The sequence below is a fragment of the Melopsittacus undulatus genome, chromosome 9, assembly GCF_012275295.1.
Source record: "Melopsittacus undulatus isolate bMelUnd1 chromosome 9, bMelUnd1.mat.Z, whole genome shotgun sequence".
Lineage (NCBI taxonomy): Eukaryota > Metazoa > Chordata > Aves > Psittaciformes > Psittaculidae > Melopsittacus > Melopsittacus undulatus.
This window is the reverse complement of record NC_047535.1, coordinates 22,917,441-22,940,813: the sequence shown is the minus strand read 5'-3', so window position 1 is coordinate 22,940,813 and position 23,373 is coordinate 22,917,441. Positions and strand designations below refer to the sequence as shown.

Genomic DNA, 23,373 nt, shown 5'->3' with positions numbered 1-23,373 from the left:
CACCACTTTCACAGTAAAGAATTTCTTCCTTATATCCAATCTAAACTTCCCTGTTTAAGTTTTAACCCATTACCCCATGTCCTGCCACTACAGTCCCTAATGAAGAGTACCTCCCAGCATCCTTATAGGCCCCCTTCAGATACTGGAAGGCTGCTCTGAGGTCTCCACACAGCCTTCTCCAGGCAGAACAGCCCCAACTTTCTCTGCCTGTCTTCATACAGGAGGTGCTCCAGTCCCCTGATCATCCTTCATGGCCCTCCTCTGGACTTGTTCTAACAGTTCCATATCCTTTTCATGTTGAGGACACCAGAACTGCACACAGTGCTCCAGGTGAGGTCTCATGAGAGCAGAGGGATCACCTCCTTTGACCTGCTGGTCATGCTCCTTTTGATGCAGTTCAGGATACGGTTGCTTTCTGGGCTGTGAGTGTACACTGAAGCCAGCTCATGTTATGTTTCTCACTGACCAACACCCCCAGGTCTTTCTCTGCAGGGCTGCTCTGAATCTCTTCTTTACCCAACCTGTAGCTGTGCCTGGGATTGCCCTGACCTGGGTGTAGGACCTTGCACTTGGCTTCGCTGAACATCATAAGGTTGGCATCAGCCCACCTTACAAGCACAATCTAGTGTGTGTGTACCTATCTATGTATGTCTATACCTATACATCAGAGTATGAATTTTATTTGCACATAAAAATGCTTATACTCATCTGAATAACTCATTAAAAATATCTTAAAAGTTATGTAAATGATTTTCTTGAATATTTTGTGGGTATAGTTTGCCTAATGTGGTCTAAAATGTGTTGCATGCTATTTCAAATGCCCCCAACTTTTCCCTGTTTTATTCCCCCCCCCCCCAGGTGTTCAATGGTATCTGGAGGGTAAAAGACTGCACTTACCCTCTGGCTGGTCCTCCCACAGACACAACCTGCAGAGGAAATGGCCCTCTACCCCCTCGTCCACGTCTGCTTCCAGCCCAATGGCCGACCACAGTGCCGGCAATTTCAAGTTTCCCTCCCTGAGAAGGAATAGGTTGGACTCCTGCACATAAAAGCAAAAGCAAACCTTGATCTTCACAATCGTAACATTAAAGTTAGGAATGAATGAAAAACTGCCCAGATTTTATCTCTTGTACAGTTTCTTCTGTTGAAATTGGGAGATAAATAATCATTTTATGGTCTTTCAGAAGCAATATAACTCCAAGAGTCTTTCTTTTCCCCCCTTTATAAAAAGAGATACTAATTCTGAAAAGAAAAGTGAACTTACACTCCAGTTTCAGTAATTAAAAGTGTACTTTAGATAAGCATTAAGAAATTGAAGTGAAATTTTATGAGCTATCTGAAGATTACTCCTTTTCTGTATTCCTAATGAAGAAGTAACTTTTGCAGGTTTAAAGGCACTTTTTAGTGAATACCAAGTATTAGCATAAGACATGCAGATTATAATGGCTAGAAACAACTTACTAGGCAGAATTATCTGTACTAAGTTGTTATGAAAATACAGCATTTAAACTATCTGGGTGTAAAAGGTAGGTTCATCCTCCCCCTGCCACAAAAGCAATTGTCTAAAATACAAATGTATCTTCTACTCAAGTTGCTCATTTCTTCATACCAGTGTTTTGCCCTAAAAAGTCAACTCTAGGGCATAAAATGTAGTTCAGGAAATTCAGGTAAGTGCAACTGAGCTAGCACTGAAAGGGTTACAAAACACAGTGTCTATGCAGCCATGATTAGTCATCAAACGTTAATACGCTGGGAACCAAACTACTGGTTAAACTCAAAAAGGTTTGTATTGCTCTGGACAGGTCTTTCAACTTCAGATGCACATTGTCTACAGGGGCAAAGTTATTCACACAATTAAGCGTTAGAGGTATGATAGCTCTAAGGATAAAAGCTCAGAGGCCAGAAAGAAACAGCTGAACACATGGAAAAGTTTTACTCTATTCAGGATTGGAATGCTAGAATTAACAGGTTTCCACTGTCCCACCTTGTACAGGAGACAAGAAATGGGCATAGAGGCAGGTAAGTAAATCTCACATACGTGTCCATGCTGACACTGATGGCAGAACAGTGCCAGGGTCAGCAGTAACAGTGCAGTCAGTCATTTCTACTTTGGGTTGTTTTTGCAAAGAGCTCAACTGCCCCCAGTTTTAGAAAGTAACTGGTGAATGGTTGGACTTGATTTTAACGGTCTTTTCCAACCTAGTTGGTTCTATGATGACAGTCAAGTAAAGTTCAGCTGATGACAGATCTCACCCTCAAGACAGAGGGTCCTGGTGGGTTTTGCAGCTACCCTGTGCTGAGAGGAGGGTTTCTAGGCATGAGAGAGGCTGGTGCTGAGGGGATTTGCGGCAGGGACCTGGGAAAGCAGAGTGGACAGCAGCCTGGGCAGATTCTAGAGGGACAGCTGAGAGTTAGGGAGTAAGGGAGACCAGCAGTCAGTAGGAAAGCCTCAGACCAAACCGTAAAGTGAAGGAAGCTGTTGCCAGAAGCTCTAGGAAAAGGATTTTGGGTATAATTACCGCCCTGAAACTTGCTAGTCCTGTTGCTGTCATTGCCAGAGAAGGCTCCGGAGTGTCCTGCCGCTGTTGCCACCCGGAAGGCCCGGTAAGCGCCTGTGGCTACTGTTTCCCCATAAGGGCCTCCAAAGCCATAGACTCCTGTTAGACCCAGGGTAAAGAAAGACAGGGGAAAATCTGTGAGGGGGCAAAGGCATCCGGGAAGGCCATGAGCAGAGATGCTGCTGCCTCCTTCCACCCTTCTGGAGTCAGCGGGGAGGGCTGTGTGCCTGTGGGCAATGCTGCATGAGAGCAAGCCCAGGGAGCCCTGGCCAAAGGTGTCCTGCTGCCCTAGCGAGCACGGGGACTCTTATGCAAAGACCAGGCCTTCAGTCTGGGTTTGGAATGGGAATACCGACTTCTATGGCATAATACGCAGTGTAAAGGCTTATGACAATTTGTTGGTGATGAGGTCTGATGGCTACAGTCGTGGCACCCCAAGCATGCCTTACTCCAAATGTCCAGTATCAATTCACCTATGGGCCTTGGTACCAGGGAGATTTTGAGAAAGGGAATGATTCTAGAAACAGCCTGGAATGGTTGTATCAGCATTTACACTCAAGGGTGCCAGTGGTTAAACAACTGTAGTAAAATGCAGAGGGGTGGGGAGGAGGAAAGGTTGTGTTAACCCTGTTAAACAGTATCCATGAATTTAGGCATTCTTAATATTTATAAATTTAGACATTTTGAAGCAACATACAGTGCAAATAAGAACCTTTACATATCATCCAGTGTTGATCCATTTCTCTTTTCTCCATTTTATGCAACAGAGGTAAAAATATTTTGATCTGGCAGAGTTACTAAAAATCCTAATGAAAATACTCAGCAATACAAAACATCCCATATTACTAGGCTATGGCTAATAAAAGTAACAACAAAATACAGTGATTGGCACGTGACAACACACACCAACCACATGCTTTCATGTATTTTTCCTATGAAATTGAAGAGGTAAATCAGTTCCTAGTTTTGGGAATATTTTGGTAATGCTTCACACCCACATGTTCTGCATCACTGTCAATCACTTACCAGCAAAGCCTCTCCCCCTGCCCTGAGGTGGTGGGACTGGCCCAAAGTGTCGAGGATACATAGAAGCTGGATAGAAAGGCATGGCAGGTGGAGGTGGGAAAGGGAGAGGATGGTTCTGCCTGGAGAAATTTAATCCTTCTAGGATGCTCTGACGCATCTTTTCAACCTTGGCTGCCTGCTCAGCCTAGGAATAAAGAGGTCACAAAGAGATATTAAAATTCTTATTTCAGTTGTATAAAGCTACGTTTACATAACAAATTCAAAGAAGAAAGTACAAGAATGCAAGAGTAGATAACTACTGCTAACAGCTTCCACAAAGCTAGCTAGAAAATGACAATAATCTGTCTTGCATACCTACTAATATTTCAATGATTTTCAAACTGTTCATAAGAAAATCTTTATGTATTTGTAGTGAGTCTAAATACAGAGACTGTTTAGAAGTCAGTAACAAAGAAACAGTTTACAGATTAAAAAGGGGTTTCCAGAAAGGAACTGAGAAAATTCTGTCTATAGTCTCCTGAAAATTTAATTTAACCTTTTAAGCAGAACAATCATAAACCTGGAATGCCAAAGCAGTCTTTGTGAACAGGCTGAAGTACACCTGGAGGCTGACAAGACTGTGAAGGGCCACAGCTATCATCGATATCTCATCTATGATCACTTTGTTTGAGTTAGAAACAAGAAAGAAGATACTTTCCTAAGATTTCATACCTCCCCCCCAAAAAAAATCCCAAAAAGATAAAAAATATTTAGGTAATTCAGTAAATTGCTGTTTTTTTATCAGCTTCCTGGTTCTCCAGTTAGATATTTTTTTGCATGATTAGGACGTAACAAAGCACTAATTCATTTGTATTTTAAGATGATCATAAGAAATGTGAAAAAGGGACCATAACTTCACACTCTGTAAAGTAAGTTAGGAATCACAAATCTCTTTTCACTGTAAAACCACTGCAGTGTAGTCCTTTGTGACAGTCTTGCTGGCTTGACCCAGAAAGACAGTGCTTAAACAAATGAGCAGAGGGAGCTGGCAGCTCCGTGGTTCATTACATCACAACTACATTCAACTTTTTCAGTCTCCAGAGTAGAAATCATGAAATTAAAGTTTATGTCGTTTACTTTTTCTAAATCTACAAAAATACCATCTCAATCATCAACAGGAGATAGGAGAAGTGTAAGTAACAGAGCTGAAAAATACCTATTAGCCATTCACCTCCTATTTCTCTTGTAAAAGAGAAGTTTGAGATGGTGCTTAACACCTATTTCACTTTTGAAAGAGAAATAGGTGTTAACTGCTGAAGGCCAGGTTGAATGGGGCTTGGAGCAGCCTGGTCTACTGGGATGAGCTTTAAGGTCCCTTCCCACACAAACCAGTCTGGGATTCTAAGAAAAGTAGTGATGATACATGAAGCAATGACATACCAATCACATTTAACACTTCCGAAAATGTGAAACACTTGATACTGTCATGCTTCTGAATGTACCCACCTGACCATCACAGAGGTCAATGAGAGGAACTTTCTCCCGGCTTGCTTTGATGAGCTTGGTCTGGAATAATTTTCCATCAAAATACATCCACGGACAGCAGTGCTCCCATGGAATTGGCTGTCCACAAGCATCGTTTGCAAAAAGTGCCATATCGACCCCGCTCATAAATAGAGCGGACAGCTGAATTCCTCGTGGGTCGAGATTCTCAATCTGCTCAAAGAATGTAGTAAGATCATAGTGAGATGAATTTAGAGTTATTCCAACAGTTACATTATTTTCAAAACTCTTGAAAACAGAGGAATTTAAAAGGTCCTCTGAACTTTTCACATGTAATTGCCAATTGGATTAGAGGAATGTACCAGAATCTATTGCCTGCACATGCACAACTGCAATGCACAGAAAGGCTGGTATTCCCGTCTGTCTACTCAATGTGAGGGAAACACAAACACCCTATTTTCTCAAAAAAAAAAAAAAAAAAAAAAAAAAAGAACACCCCCCCCCACCAACCCACAGGAAATGAGTTTTAATATTTTAATGCTTTAATAAATTCATTACAAGAAGTCAGTGAAAAGTTTTTAATTAAATACTCATGTTTTATTTCTGGCCTGTGGCGTCTAACCCATGCAAGAAACATACTTTAGCTGCATTAACATCATTGATCTATCCGCAGTACAGAGTTTTCCACACAATTCCAAAGCATGTTATAGCACGGAAAACTTCAAAGACACTTACAGGAAAACAGCAGTAGAAAATGTCATTTAAAAAATTATTGTAAATAGCATTGTGCTTATGAGATTTTCTGCAGGAAGTTTCAGGAATGAGCTCGATGTTTGCATTCCATTTTTCTTCCCATGTAGCTAGTTCCAAGTCCTTTATAATGGATTTTCTATTACCTTCATTCAAGATTTGACATCTCTCATTAATGACATAATTTTCATGCATACAACAGCTTTATTTAGGATGAAGGGTAGATATACAAAAGTAGAATTAAACAGTAATAGCTGGTGGTGGAAGCAAAAAAAAATTTCTTGAAGCAAATATATTTTTAGCTCTGGCATAAGAAAATATCACTGCTGGTGTCCTCTAAAATACTCCTGAAAATACCAGCCTTTTCTTGGGAACATTTTCAAGACCTTGGTATTAAATTTTAAACTATGTTACCTTCCATATGCATAAGCAACCTTTAAGATCCATAAGACTATCCAGACAGATTTGCAGATATGCAGCTGGGTTCAAACTCAGTTGCTCTTTCTGTCTGACTTCAACAAAAAAAGCAGCAGCAGCTGCATGAAACACTGCATCTCTTTCAGCTAACCAACATGTATTATGGGAATGATCCATATGACGCTTTATGTAGGATTTAAAAATAAAACTTGAAGAACAATTTCTATTAACATTCTAGTGTGTGCTGTTTATCACTCGCCTTGTCTCTGACCTTCATTTTGTGTTGGAATGAGAGTATTTTCTCTGTGAAATCCTTTCTCAGATCTCTAAGCAATGTTCACAGTGGGATTTCCTCCTGTGCATCGTATCTTAAGACAGGTGAAACGTTGATAACTCTGGATAACCTCTGCCATATCTCCACCCCTAGGTGATGTTTGTTGTGATGTGTTTTGAATATGGACACTGAAGACTCAGTGGTTGATACACTACTGTTCTTTGATGCATCCTACAAAAGCCTTACAAATGTCATGTGAATTTCCACCTATACCCACAGGTACAACTACCCAGCTTCAGGAAGGCATGGAGTCTTGAACCATGCTCTCATGGCTCCCATCAGACTTTACAAGGCTCTTTGCTATATTCCACTAAATTCAATGTTTGTTACCTCAGATCAGCTACGTACATTTCTTCTGAACATACATGACAACTCATTCCTTTGGCAGATGTTGGTCATATGCTTTCATGAAGACAAAGTACTGCTCTCCATGCAAACAATGATATTCATCTTTGGACCAGCATCTCCAGGGTTCTGAAAGACCCAGTAAGCACATAGGGCTGCCAGCACCCATGTCTAGTAAACACCTTGAAAAGCAGTTCCAGCAAAGACCTGAATGATTCTCTTGATGGACAGGATCTACGTTTAGACTGCTTTTAAGGAATAAGCCCCAATGAGTCCTTAAAAATGCTGTTTTCAGGAGCCTAATAGGCTTCTAATCCATGTCAGCAGCCATGAAGTCCTAAGCTCTGAAGCAAGCAAGCGGTGTCACATCATTATCAGGTGCTAATTACAGCTGTCTATCCTGTTTCTTCGAATCTTTCTCAGCAATGAGGGAAAGGCCAAATAAATGTCTTCCTGTTGGGTTTTGTTTATTATTTTCGCTGTTGACATTCATTCTTTCATATACAGAGGATTTTATTCTGCTAGCTCTGCCATTACGGTTGCTAACACATGAATTCTCTCCTTGCTGTATGACAAGTTCAAATAAGATTCTGAAGTGGATGCAGGTGTTTTCTTTCCCTTACATGCAATAGTATTTCTATGGCTAAGTGCTGGGTTTCCATGAGCAGACAGATTTGGTTTATAGGTTTAGAAGAAACCTCCAGAGGGACTTTGCACAAGGGCCTATAGGGACAGACCAAGGGGAATGGCTTTAACCTACCAGAGGGGAGACCGAGATGAGCTCTTAGGCAGAAGTTCTTCCCTGTGAAGGTGCTGAGGTGCTGGCACAGGGATGTCCACCCTGGAAGCGTTCTAGGCCAGGCTGGATGGGGCTTGGAGCAAGCTGCTCTAGTGGAAGGTGTCCCTGCTTGTGCCAGGGGGTTAGAACTGGATGAGCTTTAAGGTCCCTTCCAACCCAAACCATTCCATCATTCTATGATTTATAGATAGATGTTTTATAGATTGAACCTTCCCAAGATGCTACATGCACCCCAGATTGTGCTCATCACTCACAGAAGAGAAATAGTCACTTGTTGGCTTTGAGAATGCTCTTACAGATGTGGTATCAGTGGCAAAATATTCCTTAAAAAAGCCTAATACCTGAAATCTGTGCAAGCTTCATCACAGTTTCTCACTGCTTTTGCCTGTGCCCCTCTGCAGTGTGCAATCATGAATATGAACAAACTTGGGAAACCAGTACCTGCTCCTTGCTGATCTAAGGACAGCATGTATCCAGGCACTGCCTGGAGTAGACCTTCCTGACTTGAATCCAATCTGAAATGCACTTTGACCTGAAGGCCAATCTGAAATGACTTCTTCAACATGCGGCTGCCTGATGAAGGTGCAATCAGCATCTCACCACACTGATCATCAAAACAGGCAGAAGATGCATCACTTCCTCTTGTGCATTCCCTATACATCCTAATACACCCCACAGCTTCCACGTATCAAATTCATTATTTGGCTTAATATCCATTATGTGGAAAAAAGTATCTAAAATTATTTCCACTTAGTGAAATGTTTGATTAAATAAAAAAGGACTAAGCTCTACCATTTTATTCAGAGAACTTCATAGTGGGTTCTGAGCAAATTCCAAAAAGCAAAAAAGGTAAAAACAAAAAACAAATCCTGTATACTTTATCTCAAAAACTAGTGGAGGAAATTTCACTGTAAGCATATGAAGGCTGAATGGAGAAATCCTGCAGAGTAAGATGCTACTGCACAGATTGACAGGCATTCTGCATTTGAAATAAGGATACCACACTACACAACTCTCTTGATTACCTAGCAGTATTTACTTCAGGTAATACTACTGTGTTAGAAATAGTAGAAACTTTGACATCTTAACTTTTAAAGTCCTCAAAATAATTATTTCTATGATTCTGAGTACTAATAAACCATCTGCCTTTTTTTCTCTCTTGCATTTTTCCACTGAAGATCATGCAAGTCTCTCTCCATTTTTACACTTAGCTGCAAAAATCTTTTGAATACTGAATCATGAAAAATGACCCAGGTTAGTACTTATAAACAGCCACACAAGGAAGAAATTTTTTCTTTCTCTTTTCCTTTTAATCTTTTCAGTGGAAGCACATTTGTTTCCAGCTTCCAAGAGTGAATTACTTAAAGAAATGTGAGAAATGGTTTTGCAGTACAGAGTACGTTTAAAGTTTTAGTTACTTATCCAAACAGTGAAGCAGAACCAATTATCAATCTCTGCAACACTTTAAAATACTTAGACTAATATTTTGGAAAGTATAAGTAATTATGCGAGGATGTAGCAAGACAGTCATATACATATCACCCACTAGAGTTAACAGTACGTATCAGCTGTGAAGAAATCTCTTATATAGTGCAGAATTACCTTGAGTTCCTGAAGCTGATCAGGTTCATAGAGCTTTGGAGACAAGGCCTGGGCAAGAAAAGCATCAAGTTCCTGGCGACGAAGTATACGCACCCCCGGCCATTGTACCATATACCTACAGAGGAAGCCCAGAATTAATCAGAAGCTCCCTTTAACAGGATCAGAAATCATGAGAATGTAACAATAAAACATCTTTCTTGATGCCTAGACTTGAATAGTTCAAAAGACCTAAACACTAAATAGATTTTAAGTTTGAATTTGTTTAAATTCATATGGAACAGCTACTGGCTGTGGAGCGGTTTACAAACCCTGCTTCTGGGGGAGGAAGGGAAGGACAGGTCACCAAAACAGAATTTAAAACATAAGTGGATTCTAAGAATAAAGTTATAGAAAGATTGATGGTCTTTATAAAACCAACAATTTATATATGCCACATGTCACAGGAGAGAAACAAGCTGTGCAAATGAAGTGAGGAACTCTGCTTTAAGATACCCATTAGACTATTTTGGTATCCTTTCTATTCTATATGGAGAAAAAGAATTTTTAGTGCTCAAAAGTCAAGACAAAATTCCACAGAACTGAAGAAATATATATTTACCATTTTCAAAAAATGGCTTGAAGTTTTTCCATGTGCAACATGCTAAACTTAGATTCTGCCAGATTTATAACCTAGTTGTACTGAAATAATAATCCCTTTCCAAAAAGGTAAGCATCTCTCAATGTCTCAGTCTATTTTCTATCTGAGAATCAAAGAGTATTTTGGACCTTCTGACTTTCCCTTTGAAAAGCTGAATTAATACTTCAACTGTTGCTTATCATCATCTCAAGTAGAGGAACAATTCTAACACAGGGAATTCAACACAACATAGGCAAAGTAGCATTCCTGTGAACTTGGCATCTGGATAAGCTGTGAGGTAGCTGTTCTCCAAGAACTCTGTTCTCTTAAGAACTCTCTCTTTTGCTTTACAACTTCACCAACACAGCCTCTGAGACTCCAAATGTTATTTTTTTAGTAGGCTGAAGCCTAGAGTAAGGGTAAGCTGCTACAAATGCTACAGGAGCCTCTTTGCAACCCAGAGTTTTTTTCCTCCTCTCTTCAGTCGTCTAGAGACTGAAAAAACAAACGTTGAGCCCACAACATGCTTTGAAGACTCACAGCAGCTATGTTCTAAAACCGAAAGCAAACCTCTTATCCTACTGATGTTGCAATTATGAATACTTTCTATATTCATGGTTTAATACAAAACTAAGTAGGTCAGAGAGATGACCCTTCCTGAATTCTGCTTTACCTGACCTTAGGTAACACTGACCTTAGTACACAACAGAGCACCATAAGATGAGTGGGCACATTAGTTGGATTGAGCATTGCTGGTGTATCTGATCTCATACAGGCCAAAAATGCCCTCATTCTTCTGTTCTTGTCTTCCACTGCTTTTCCCAGCCACAGCTTCTTCAGGTTGGGACAGGTCCATTCCCTGAATGCGAGTGCTTCCACCAGCTCAGGGGTCTGAGGAGACTTTCCTTTGTAAGCAGCCCATTCTTTAATTATCACTGGTGAAACTGCAAAGTGGCAACAGTGGAAAGAAAACATTCGAGCTAAAAGGCAGTTTTACAACTTTGTACAAAAGAAATTTCCATCCAAAAAGCATCACTTGGAAACTTCAATAGACACCAATGTTCTGTATTACAAGTACTACATTGCCAAAATGGTAATTCAAACTCTGTATGGACCATCTCTCAACAGTGAGCACTTCAAAATACACTATATGCAGCCAGCTGGACACTAGGAACGGTACATTAATATTTTCAAACATATGACATAAATGAACTACATCTATTTTTCTAAAACAAGCAGCAGAATTTGAAAATGCATCTTCCCCCGACAATATCTGTGTCATCGATCAAAACCCTACAGTGATAAATTAAAATACATAAATACAAATATATTGTTGGTCAGGGCTTGGAGCAAGCTGCTCTAGTGGAAGATGTTAATGTCCATGGCAGGGGGCTGGAACTGGATGAGCTTTAAGGTCCCTTCCAACACAAACCAGCCTGGGGTTCTGTTTTCTGTGAAGAAGTCAGTAATTTTGTGTCTCCTAAGCTCCTTTTCAGCCACACCAAAGACTCTTCAACTCTCAAGTGTTGTTAGGTCACCTCCTTTTTTATGTGTGGAGGCAACAGAAACAGAACAGAAGCTTAAGAAGATATAAAAAAAAAAAAAAACAAGACTGCAAAATGATCCCTTTGGCCTTGGAGTGACCCCAGCTTTGACCAGCTCAGAATTTGTCTGCACCCTTCTTAACTCAGAGCCCAGTTATGTGGTGTGGAAAGATTCAGGCAGCTTGTTAGTGAAGCCTCAGGTTACAGCTCAGAGAGATCCACTGCAGGAGCACAGACCTGCTCCTGCTGTTCGAAAGGCCCCTGCTATGGACTGAGTGGCTGGTGCCAGGACAGCCCTTATACAGCCTCCTCCAGCAACCACATCTCAGCCTTACAAGTCATTTCACAGTTAGGAGCAGGCAAACCATGGCACAGGTGATGGTCAGGACTACAGAAGAACCTCCAGAACATCCCAAAGCACTCTCATGCTTTTCTGGAACAAAACTAGCCTAGCATTATAGGTACATTTCCTATAGCTCTGGGTTTTACAGAGATAACATGCAGCAATGAAATAAATATTCTGATATATATAGTGGGTAGCCTCACTACAAAATTATGTTCTATTCTGGTTGCTGCCAGTCTTTGTATGCCACCAAGCCATAGAAGACAAGACTTCACCAGCCAGCAGCACTGCTCTGGCAGCAGCGCAGTTCATCACACTGGTTTTCACCTCTTGCTCAGGCCTGGGACAACAAACATAAACAATGGAAGGATGGATTCTTTGTAGGCTTTCAAAGACTCGTTTAACTGCTTTAGGTCTTCAAAGCAAAAGACACTTTTGGATGAATATTTTTCAGCTCTCTCAGGAAACAGATGGAAAACAGTGCAGAAAAGTTTCATCTGTTTGCAGTAAAGAAAACCCCAAACCCTTGACAATGGACATAAAATAGCTGTTCTTGTTCTGGTGTTCTTTTTTGTTTCCTTCAACCCCACTTGACAATGGAGGTGATACTGAGGCTCCTCCAGAGGCAAGTAGATGCAAACTCCACATGTACACCACATTTAAACCCTCTCAGATGACCAATTCCTCTGCTTCTAAGCTCCTGCAGCAGCAAAAGACAACAATTAAACTGAGCTGTACCCAACACAAAGGTTTCACTGTTATTTCTTTCACATAGTTCAATGTCAAGACCTCAAGCATAGAAGAAGGGAGTATTTTCTGTCTCTCTTTTCTATCTGTAATCCCATGTTTCCACATTCAAACCTGGTTCAAAGTTTTTAACCTAGGGTTAACAACTCCCATGACCAACCACGTTCAGGATGCAGGAAGACACCTCAGTCTGCTCTCAAAATGTACCCTCTTCAGTAACATGCTACCGGCAGAGGCCACACTGGAAATCCACCCTGGTCTCAAAAGTTCTGTGAAGTAATGGTTATTATGGGCCAGGTAACTATGCTTCTTGCGGAATGGTTTTATATGAAGGTCCCTCCAGTGGACTGGCAGAGAGTGCTCTCTCCGAATGCTGGGGTTAAGGAACTAATGCTGGGGATAAGGAACTACAGCTGTACTTGACAAGTAACTGTAGCACTGGCTCACCTAAATTGAGCATTTAACATAGCAGATGAATCCAGGACTTGTCCATATCCATGGACTTCTTCAGGGTTTCTTACATCTTTGACAACCCTGTACTGGGACTGCTGCCAAACACATCTTTTCCTCAGCTGCTGAGGACCTCTGTCCTCAGAGGAAAGCTCTTTGTTTTCCCTCCAGGACTTCCACTCGGAATAAGCAATGTCCATCCTGAAGACTACAATGAGCATTCTGATCAGAGTGTGTGCAGACACATCACAGTGTAATTATACTGCATTTTATAATTCCTCCTATAATTTTATAACTTAAAATTCCTCCTGCTGCTGATCACATGTGAATACTCAAAGTAGCCTAAGCAACTGCTCTGAACATTACCCTTACAACATTTTTAGATCAACCCAAGTACAAAGGGTCAGCATCAATCTGTAGTAGAGTAATAACCTTCTTGATACATGTGTGAATGCTGTTACAGGCTCTAGAGTCATCAGCAACAGCATTCTGAATGCTGAAGCTGTCTGTTAGAGCCCTTATGGCTAGCTGCACCTCAGGTGGTTTTGGTATTCTCTTGGCGTTTTTTCATGCACTGAACACAAGGTGTCAGGTACCCAGTACCTCTAGAAGATGAGCTGGCTAATGCAGATTAATCAAGGCTCATTTTTAACCTTGTAATCTTAACTGACAGCACAGCTTGAGCTAAGCTTGACTCAAGCTTGACTCTGCAGCAGGGCTACTGCCCAAAAGATACACCTTTCCTTTTGGCAGAGCTGAATACACCCTTGATGGAGAAGAGCACATCACAAGGTGGCTAGTCTTCAAACAACACACCTTTGGATCCAACCAGGAGTCATGACAGCCTGAACAAGTGTGCATTTTCCCACAGAGTAGAAAAGGCAGATGGTTTCAGCTGCACATATGTATTTACCAGAACATGGGAAATAGCCTGTTTCAGAGCTTCAAAAGAAGAGCAAGTCAGAGATGCAGTTTCCTTCTCCTCAGAAGGAAGGACAGTGCAGCCAATACTGTGGCTATTTAGATTTTTAACTATAGGTTAAAAACTTTGAACCAGGTTTGAATGTGGAAACATGGGATTGCAGATAGAAAAGAGAGACAGAAAATATTCCCTTCTTCTATGCTTGAGGTCCTTACATTGAACTATGTGAAAGAAACAGTGAAACCTTTGTGTTGGGTACAGCTCGGTTTAATTGTTGTCTTTTGCTGCTGCAGGAGCAAAAGCAAAAGCACAATCAAGAAGTTTGTGATTCAGCTCTTCATACCCTCTAGGAGCAGACATGAGGACATGGACAGCAAAGGCATTAGTTAGCAGACATTATCACTGAAGAACCTTGCTGAGTACTTCTTCCAACAGATCTGTTGTTTTTACTGGCTTTTCCACTACTTAAAAAAATAATAATGATTTAAAAGACAGGAACTCACCCATTTTATGAAAGATTCATTATTCTGCTATGTATTTAATAATAATACTCATGTCAGTTTATTATGTAGTTTTCACAGCCTCCTATAACCCTTGCATACAATATACTTGCAAATTACACATGCACAATTATTATGTTGCCAGTGCTGTGGTGTGCAGAACAAAGATGACAGGGGTTTAGATACTAATATATTCATCCCCTTTCTACATAGACCTTAGGGGCAATGTAAGTTTCTGTAGAAATTAATTTCTTAATTCTCTTAACATCTCTCAATTCTTCAGTTTTCTCTTGTCTTCATTACTGTGCTTTAGAACTCGGTCATTTTAGAGAGCAGCAGAAAAAAAAAAATCAAACCAAGACACTGGAGGAGAATAAGCAGGGTCCCTACAGCCAGGGTCCTCAGAGGAGTTAGCATGGGCTAACCAGTGTGACTGAGCAGAGAAAGCTGCTCTTGCCACTGAAGAAGGTATTCTCTCTATGCATTGGCTGAGTCTTGCCCAACCTGCCCAATTCTTGCTACTTAGTATGAGAGGTGACCAAAACAAATGTGCTTCTGCAACATCACCCTTCCAAGCCACATGTCTGCATCTTATTTCAAACCCATCTTCACCAGAACTGTAAACTCTGCAGTGAAGCAACTAACTTCTGGGCAGACATTCACATTTATCTTCCTATTTTTTAAGAGTGTGGTCAGTCTTAGGACCGAAGTAGGTCAGTAGCTGAATGTGTCCTGCAGCAAGACTTGTCAGAGCTCCTGTAACTAAACCAAGTCAGCAGCAGTGCTCTTAGCATCCATTGAGAATAAACCTCTGGAAAGCAGTGTAAGTGAAAACAGAGCTGATACAGGCTTCCCCAGTAGCCTACAGAGAACATGCTAGGTTTATAAGACAAAAGCATTCTGAAACCAGAAGCAGACCTTCAGCACTCAGCTTTTCCACTACTATAAATGTTGCAGTAAGCTTTTAAAGACAGAAGTTGAATGAGGATAAATGTACACAGCAAAAAATATCACTGTTTTAATCCTGAAATAATCTTGCAACCTGAAATACTCCTATGTTGTGTAAGAATTAAGAACTTTGTGATAATACATGTGCTGAGATATTGTTCAAGCAAGGTAAATATTAATTCCCACAAAATAATGGGCCAATATACAGTTTTTCAAATATCATTGGAAGATTATCATCTCCACTATGAATGTGGAGGAAATATTTCACAATTAAACATGGAAAGAGAAAAGGGAATAGGCAAAGTTTACGACTGATTCTTTTTACCCTTTTACATATGAAGATTGTAAATAATGCTTTCACAGATTCTAAATCCAATTCTTAAATTCAGTCTAGTGACAGCAGACTCCTATATATAAATACTGCTGCTGCTGCCGCCATTCCCTTAATGCTTTAGCATTCCTTTAACCTTTATAAGATGCCACTTTAAAGTTCAATCACTTCTTTGTATGCATTTTGTTATACACTCTAGAATGAGGAAGTTGATTTTTCTGGAATACAGAAGACTTACAAAGACAACTACCAGATTAATGTGCAGATTAACAGCAAAGGATCTTTTCCTAAGTCTGTCTGCAGAAGTTCAGTCTCCTCTCACACAGATCTACCTTCACCTTGACTACACCTGATCTCTAAGGATGCTAAATCAAGTTTTTGTAGGCCAGTACCTGAAGGACACTAGAGACTTGCCAATCCCCCTGCAGTGCACGTTTTGGAAGACAGGGTAAGATAATACATGTACCTCTCATTTGCCAAAAAAAGAAAAAGAAAAAAAATCACATGTATATGCACAGAAGTTTTCTACAATGCAGTTCTGCCATGTGCTTTGAACATTCCGTTTCTAACTGACTTGCTGCAAGCCTGACAGCAGCCTGAGCAGACATCTTAACAACAACCAGAGCCTGCTTAGAAATGGCAACATTTCTGGTTCTTAAACTGCAACAGGACATAAAATTTCTCATCAGCAATACTTCTTCCTATTATCCATGGGATCAAATAAGCATAAATTCCTGCAGCACTAGCTACACAGATGAAATCTTAGAAGCTATTCTCAGTCAAATCACAGCACAAATGGATATGAAAACACAGCAAAGGGAAGAGAAATAAATAATGGATTCTACAGTACATACATTCTGGTGGAAGTCTGTTCTTTCTAAAAGCAAGTCTTTCAGTTTTCTTTCTGCTTTCTGCCAAACTAAACAGGACTCCGTAAACATACTGACGAACTGGCCTATAAAGGAGAGCAGCAGGAGGCAGGTCTTTGTTGGCTTCATCTTCTATAGAAACAGCAATTTTGATTTCACCCTTTGGCATGAAAGAAAGCAGAAAAAGATGACATGTTAGAGTGCACAGGAAGCATTGAGCCATGAATGGTAACCAAATCAGCTCTACTATAAATCCCATCTAGTCAATAGAAATGTGATTCAGCAGTAAAATGGATCTTAGGTACATGAAGGTAACACCAGCGCAGGATTTCCATGCGCCCTACTTGTTTTCCTCTAGTTAAGTGTCCAGGCTCTGATCATTCTTGTTGATTTCTTCTTTTATTTCTTTATTGCACACCTCTTTTTTGTCTTTTGCCTGGACTATCTGTAGGTGAAGATTACCTAAATAGTGATCTTCAAATGTAGATACTTTGAAGAGTGAAATAGTACACATGAATGCAGCACTGTGCTGTCAGACAGTCAAAGCCCGTTTGAAGCTGATCTAGATTTCATCTAGTCATTTAAAAAAAAAAATTAATGCTGTCTAGGAACTCCTTTCTGGAACAAGGATTTGAAACAGTATTGGGGACTCACTGGAAAAAAACATTATGAGAAGACCTGGTCAAAAAATCATAGCTGGGTTTTGAATGTGTATAAGGAAATCTTTAGCATTTTATAGTTTTTCAGATAAAAGCATGAAAGAGCCCTCCAGCATTCTCTCAAAACAGCAGCAACTTTCTGTGTTTTGTGCATCTGCACTTCCAACCATGTTAAGATTTCCTTGGAAAACAAGTGACTTCACTGCATTGCTCCCAGGTGCCAGCCTTCATTTCCAACACTCTCAAGCACTGCTCCATTTTGCTATTTTCACTTAACCCACACCCCACATTTAAAATGTCCCACCAATTAATACTGTAGGTAACATCCTGTAGTGATTGCGTGAGGGTCCTGTCAGGTTGAACTTTGACAACACTACATTAGGTGTAACATTATGTCTAAAAGGTGTCTCTCTACATAACAGCAACCTAACCTGGAACACTTCTAAGTGATGGTTTCTGAAGAATCACATCATTATTCAGTGAGATACCTGTCAGTGTACTCATGCTGCACTTTAGGTCCCCTGTGCATATTTGTTCAGAAACATTTCAGCCAGTGGTGAAACAAAAACAGTCTTAAGTAGTACTGATTTTTTATGTAGTCATCTCTAGATTGATATTTTTCTCTCTCTTGGGAGAGGATGTCTCAAATGCAGGCATTTCATTTGCTTCCTCTCACTGCGAGATATGATACCCCAAGTTGGGTGGGAGTGCTGATCTGCTGGAGGATAGAAAGCTTTTCAAAGGGATCTGGACAGACTGGATCCATGGGGTCTGCATGACATTCAAAAAGGTAAAGTGTTGGGTCCTGCACTTGGGCTGCAACCACCCCATGGAAGACTCCAGGCTTGGGAAGAGTGGATGAAAAGCTGCTCCTACAAAAGGACCTGGGGATGCTGATTGACAGAGCCAAACATGAGCAACTTGTGCCCAGGCAGCCAAGAAGCCAATGGCATCCTGACCTGTATCAGAAACAGCATGGCCAGCAGGGCAATGGAAGTGACTGTCTCCCTGTACTGAGCACTGGTGAGGCCACACCTTGAACCCTGTGCTCAGCTCTGGGCCCCTCACTACAAGACAGACACTGAGGTGCTGGAGCTGGGCTAGAGAAAACAATAGAGCTGGTGCAGGGCCTGGAGCACAAGGGTGATGGGGAACAGCTGAGGGACCTGAGGGGTTCAGTCTGGAGAAGAGAAGGCTAAGGGGGGACCCAATTGCTCCCTACAAGTGCCTGACAGGAGGATGGAGCCCAGAGGCGGCTGGGCTCTGCTCTCAAGGAGCAAGGGATAGGACAAGAGGAAATGGCCTCAAGCTGCACCAGGGCAGGTTTAGATGGAGCTGAGGAACAATTTCTTCCCCAGAAGGGTGGTCAGGCATTGGAACAGGCTGCCCAGGGCAGGGCTGGAGTCACCATCCATGGAGGTATTTAAGACATGTAGATGATGTAGATGTGGCAATTAGGAACACAGTTTAGCGGTGTGCTTGGCAGTGCTGGGTTTACAGTTGGACTCAATGATCTTAAGGTGTCTTCCACCCTAAATGATTCCATTATTAAACATCAAGTAGTATTTAAATGTACCTTTAAGAATATTTGCCTATGCACAGTGTGAAACTCAACTGGGATCAATGGTCTTCATACACCCTTCGATTTTTCTCCATTTTTATTTGATAAAGAAATGACAGCACTACATTGTGCAAAACACACACAAGGAAATAGGAAATCCAAACATCAACCTTGATGCAGAAACTTTTCTTTTTATGGATTTCAGATCTCCACTACAGATAGGATTATTATTGTCCTGAAGCAGACAGTAAAAATTAATATAAAGGAATAGGCATGTGAACAGTGCCATTTTGCTAGATGCTGTGCAAATATGTACACTGAATGGGTTTGACGAGTAAAAACCAGATTAAGGTGAAGAGGAAGGAAAAAGATTAAAGTTGTCTCATTCTGGGACTCATCTGTTTGCACTTAAAAGAAACAATGAACTTGTGTCTTCTGAGACTACACTGAGTCAAACACAGAGGTGTGCAGGAACACCACTGTTCTGGCTCCCTTCCTGGCTCAACACAAACCAGACTTCAGCAGTTCCCAGACACACTGGGGCAGATTACCACTGCCTACTTCTGTGAGAAGCCCTCTCACTGCTTTTCAAGGTGTCCTTACGTGACCATTAGGATAGATCTTTTTTCTACTGGACACAATGAGCAGAGTCCTAGGCTGTGTGAAAATGCTTGCAGCTCACCCAGGATCTGAAGGCCAGCACACGATAAAGCCAAAGAACAACAAAATAAGCCATCAGAAACATTCTGCCAACTAAACAAAAATTCAGATCATCATCAAGTTGCTCTATAATTACATTCCAGGGTCATACAAAAGGGACTTTTCATCTCATAGCTGCCATGGTTCTATCAGGGCTAGCTACCAGGGGCAGGAGGGATCAGGTTGTGAGGGAAAACAATCTAAGTGTTTTTGAACACTGAAAATAGAAAAGACTTGGCACGGACACCAGAGCACATACGCAGGAGTTCTCAGATGGAAACAAGCTCCATACAAACACACACGCATATATCTATTAGATATATCTGCATATCTGAATATATGCAATATTTTTATATCTCTATACACATAGATATCTAAAGAAATAATTTTTTAAGTAAACACTTCTAATTACAGTCATCTAGTTATTGGAAAAATATACCAGACAGATCAGTGTTTAGAAAGCAGGAGAAAAGATTGCCAGCTAAAAATGGACCCAAACTCAAAAGCATGAAATATGATGTATATTTATGATACTCTTTAGCCAGAAAAGCAACTGCATCGTTATTTCACGGTACCTCATTTTTAAATGTCATACCTTGGTTAGGACATGGAAGATGTAAGGATACATTAACCCCTTCTTATGCCTGTGTTCAGCCACTCTTAATACTTCAGGTGCTACAGGAGGTAATGGAGGGGTAGTAATATCCATGTGGTTTCTGGTGGGCATTGACAACAGGCATGGGATTTGTGGATTACTGGTTTGATTCCCTTTGACATCGGCTGCCTGACTTCCTGAAGAAGCACTAGAGGAACCTTCTGCCTGTAATAGAACATAAAAAATCAAGTGCTTTTGAACATGAACAGAAACATGCAGAGATGAGCCAAGGGAAACTACAAGTTTCCTTCTTCACCCACAATGAGAACAGTAAGTCTTCCCATCATGTTGTATCAGTGTGTAGAATAAATTACACAAAGCTGGCTGCAAGTTTTCCAGAAAATGTAAGCTTTCTGCCACTGTTTGCTGAATAAATAAATATTATGGTAAAGCTTTAACTTCTTAACAGCAACAGGAATTATCTTTAAGTTTTAATTGCACAATGCAGAAAGGGGACTGATGACCTTTTAATTAAATGTGAACAGCCTTGTATCTAGAGTATTTCTAAGATACTACCAACCACATGGGTTAACTGACAGTCACCAAGCCTATAATTTCTCTAGACTTCCTTTAACATATCCCTTCTCAGCTTGCATTTCAAATAGAAGCAGGAAACACTACACCTTTCATTTTAAAGACATTTATAGACATTTTATTATTATATAGTGTATGAATTCAAAAGCCTTGTAAATGTGGTGGTCTTTTTTTTTTAATATAAAATTCCTTTGTCTGAACATGATTGTAAGAGAAAATGACAACATGTTCCGACTGCCCCATTAATGTGGCATTTAGCAGGAAAAATGTCAAAATTATACTGTAAACTTCCTGGTGAATAAGCCTTTTGAAAGCATTTATGTTGTACTGCTCACAAATACTACCAAGAAAAGTGGTTAATTCCTAAAAATCCTTGTCTTCAAAACAGAAAGCTGTTTTTACCTTCAGGGTTCATATTAGTTTCATGCCTATAAACTATCACAGTAATATTAAAAACTTCTGAGACTGAAGTTTGATTTATTCTCCTGACAATAAATCATGCATGTATAAAAATTCTGGAACCAAAATAGCTCAAGCCATGAAATCCCACAGAACAAGGTACATAAAAACCAGACCCAAACAAGCTCAGCTTGTTCACTCTTCTGAAAAATACAAACCTGCATGTAAAACCTAAACACCCCCCCCCCCAAAAAAAAACTCCCTAGAGAAAGGTCCTTATTAGTAAAAACATGCTTGAAGCAAAATATCAAGGGGGCAACATTTATTTTCAGATGACATTTTAGACACACAATCAAAGAGGATGTTACTGAAAGATTTTACATATTTTAGAGCTGGTAATCTAGATTTATAAAAATGAAAATACTCATAAGAAATGGTTAAAACCTGTAAAACAGAATACTTCTAATGCAACACGCTAATATAGAATTATTTATAAACACATGAACTATCACAGCTCTATTAAATCTATATCATATTATCAAATACGTATCAGTTTAAACATTTTTGTCCCTGTCTTCTACAGCCCCAACAATTCAAAGTCAGTGACAGTGGACCCCAAAGAGAAGCTTACAAACTGCTGATTACTGAGGGCACAGAGTGAAGATGACAAAACCCCAATTGGCAGCAATGCTTTCCCCATTTGCCAGGTTGTCCTGGAGCTGCTCCAGTGACAATCATAGAACTCCAGACTGGTTTGTGTTGGAAGGGACCTTAAAGTTCATCCAACTCCAACCCCTGCCATGGGCAGACACCTTCCACTAGTCACACTGTTCCAGGCCCATCCAACCTGGCCTTGAGCACTGCCAGGGATAGGGCAGCCACAGCTTCTCTGGGCACCCTGCGCCAGTGCCTCAGCACCCTCACAGGAAAGGTGCTTATGCCTTAAATTTAATCTCAATCTCCCCTCTAGCACGTTAAAGCCATTCCCTTTTGTCCTGTCCCGACAGGCCCTTGTCAAAAGCTCCAGATCTAGTCAGCCTCCTTTAGGTTTTGGAAGAATGTTGGTATTCAAACACCTAACCTGAGGGGCTACCACAGTTAGAAGTGTGGGGTTTCTTTTGTTAGCGATATACCTCCAACCTGAATGAGGTGAGCATTACCTCTGTCATGTGTAATCATGTGGTGAGACAACTATGAGCAAGGGATCTTGACATTTAAGTCAAGTAAAAAGAGTGTCAAACTTCTGCTAGCTATCTAATCTATGCCAGATTTTCAGCACTTTAGCTCAGAAATTCACAAAGCTCTTTCAGTTGGAATCTTCAGGAAATACTTTTTTTGGGCATCATTAACATATACTTCTCTACAATAATAAGTTCATCTACAAAATGTACTCCTAATTCTCCCTATCACGCTCAACACATACAACTTTCTTCTGCGACTGAATTAGATATTAAAATACTGAACTGATATTAAAGAAAAAAGCACAGGCAAGTAAACTCACAAGCATTTATCTATGAAGTTGGAGGCATTTAAGCTGGACTGGGAAGCTGAATGGCTGCTCACACAGCTGGAATTCAGTGTGAAAACATGGCTGCAGCTGAGATGAAGCACCAGCCTTCATACATGGCCCAGCAAACAGAGGAGAAAGGAATGTAATAGGTCAAATTAGCATTTGCATATGGTGACTAATCCCCAGGCAGATACAGTTATCGTATGGGGCGTAGTCTGCAAAAATAATAACCACTGATGGATGAAATCATCAGCTTGATATTTTAAGCACAAAGCCCAAGTTTACTGGAATTTCTATGCCAAAGGTACAGGGAAATGTTCTGTTTGCCTGCAGTGTAACTCACTCGTGACTGGGTTTTTCTGACACAAAATTAAGAGTTGAACAGTTCCAGCACAAAGATGCAGAGATATTAAGTGCAAATGCTTGTAATGCTCTTTCCAAACACAGTTCAACCTTGAAACACAGACCATAATACTCCTGCATTTGACAACAGGTTTAGTTGTCGAAAATAATTAATAGAATGATATTATGTCTTTAGCAAGGGTTTAATTATCCCACCCTTCCTTAGTTAGGTAGCAATACATTCTAACCAGTCCCACTGAGGTACTTTAGTATGTATTATGTGAAAATCCTACTAAGCGGTTATGAAGGACTTCCACTCCTCAGCTGAGTTTTAATACAATGGTCTGTTGCTAACACTGAAATGTGTGCTAGAGCTGCTCTTACTTCACTGTAGGTTATACAAAATGGACTTTGAATCCACAGACACTTAC

General features: G+C 40.5%; 1 protein-coding gene across 2 annotated transcripts in view; it reads right to left on the bottom strand.

Moving 5' to 3' along the window:
• The window catches only part of FAM120A (family with sequence similarity 120 member A), a 54,875-nt gene that overhangs the window by 7,994 nt on the left and 23,508 nt on the right, over positions 1–23,373 (bottom strand). The window contains exons 9-16 of one of the 2 annotated variants that reach the window (XM_034066333.1): positions 20,098–20,322; positions 16,569–16,743; positions 10,624–10,873; positions 9,314–9,428; positions 5,070–5,279; positions 3,585–3,768; positions 2,520–2,657; positions 898–1,039 (exon numbers count right to left, since the gene is read on the bottom strand). In XM_034066333.1, coding sequence (XP_033922224.1) covers positions 898–1,039; positions 2,520–2,657; positions 3,585–3,768; positions 5,070–5,279; positions 9,314–9,428; positions 10,624–10,873; positions 16,569–16,743; positions 20,098–20,322 — 1,439 coding nt within the window. The remainder of the gene's footprint in view (positions 1–897; positions 1,040–2,519; positions 2,658–3,584; positions 3,769–5,069; positions 5,280–9,313; positions 9,429–10,623; positions 10,874–16,568; positions 16,744–20,097; positions 20,323–23,373) is intronic. The other variant, XM_034066334.1, reaches the window with a different exon arrangement.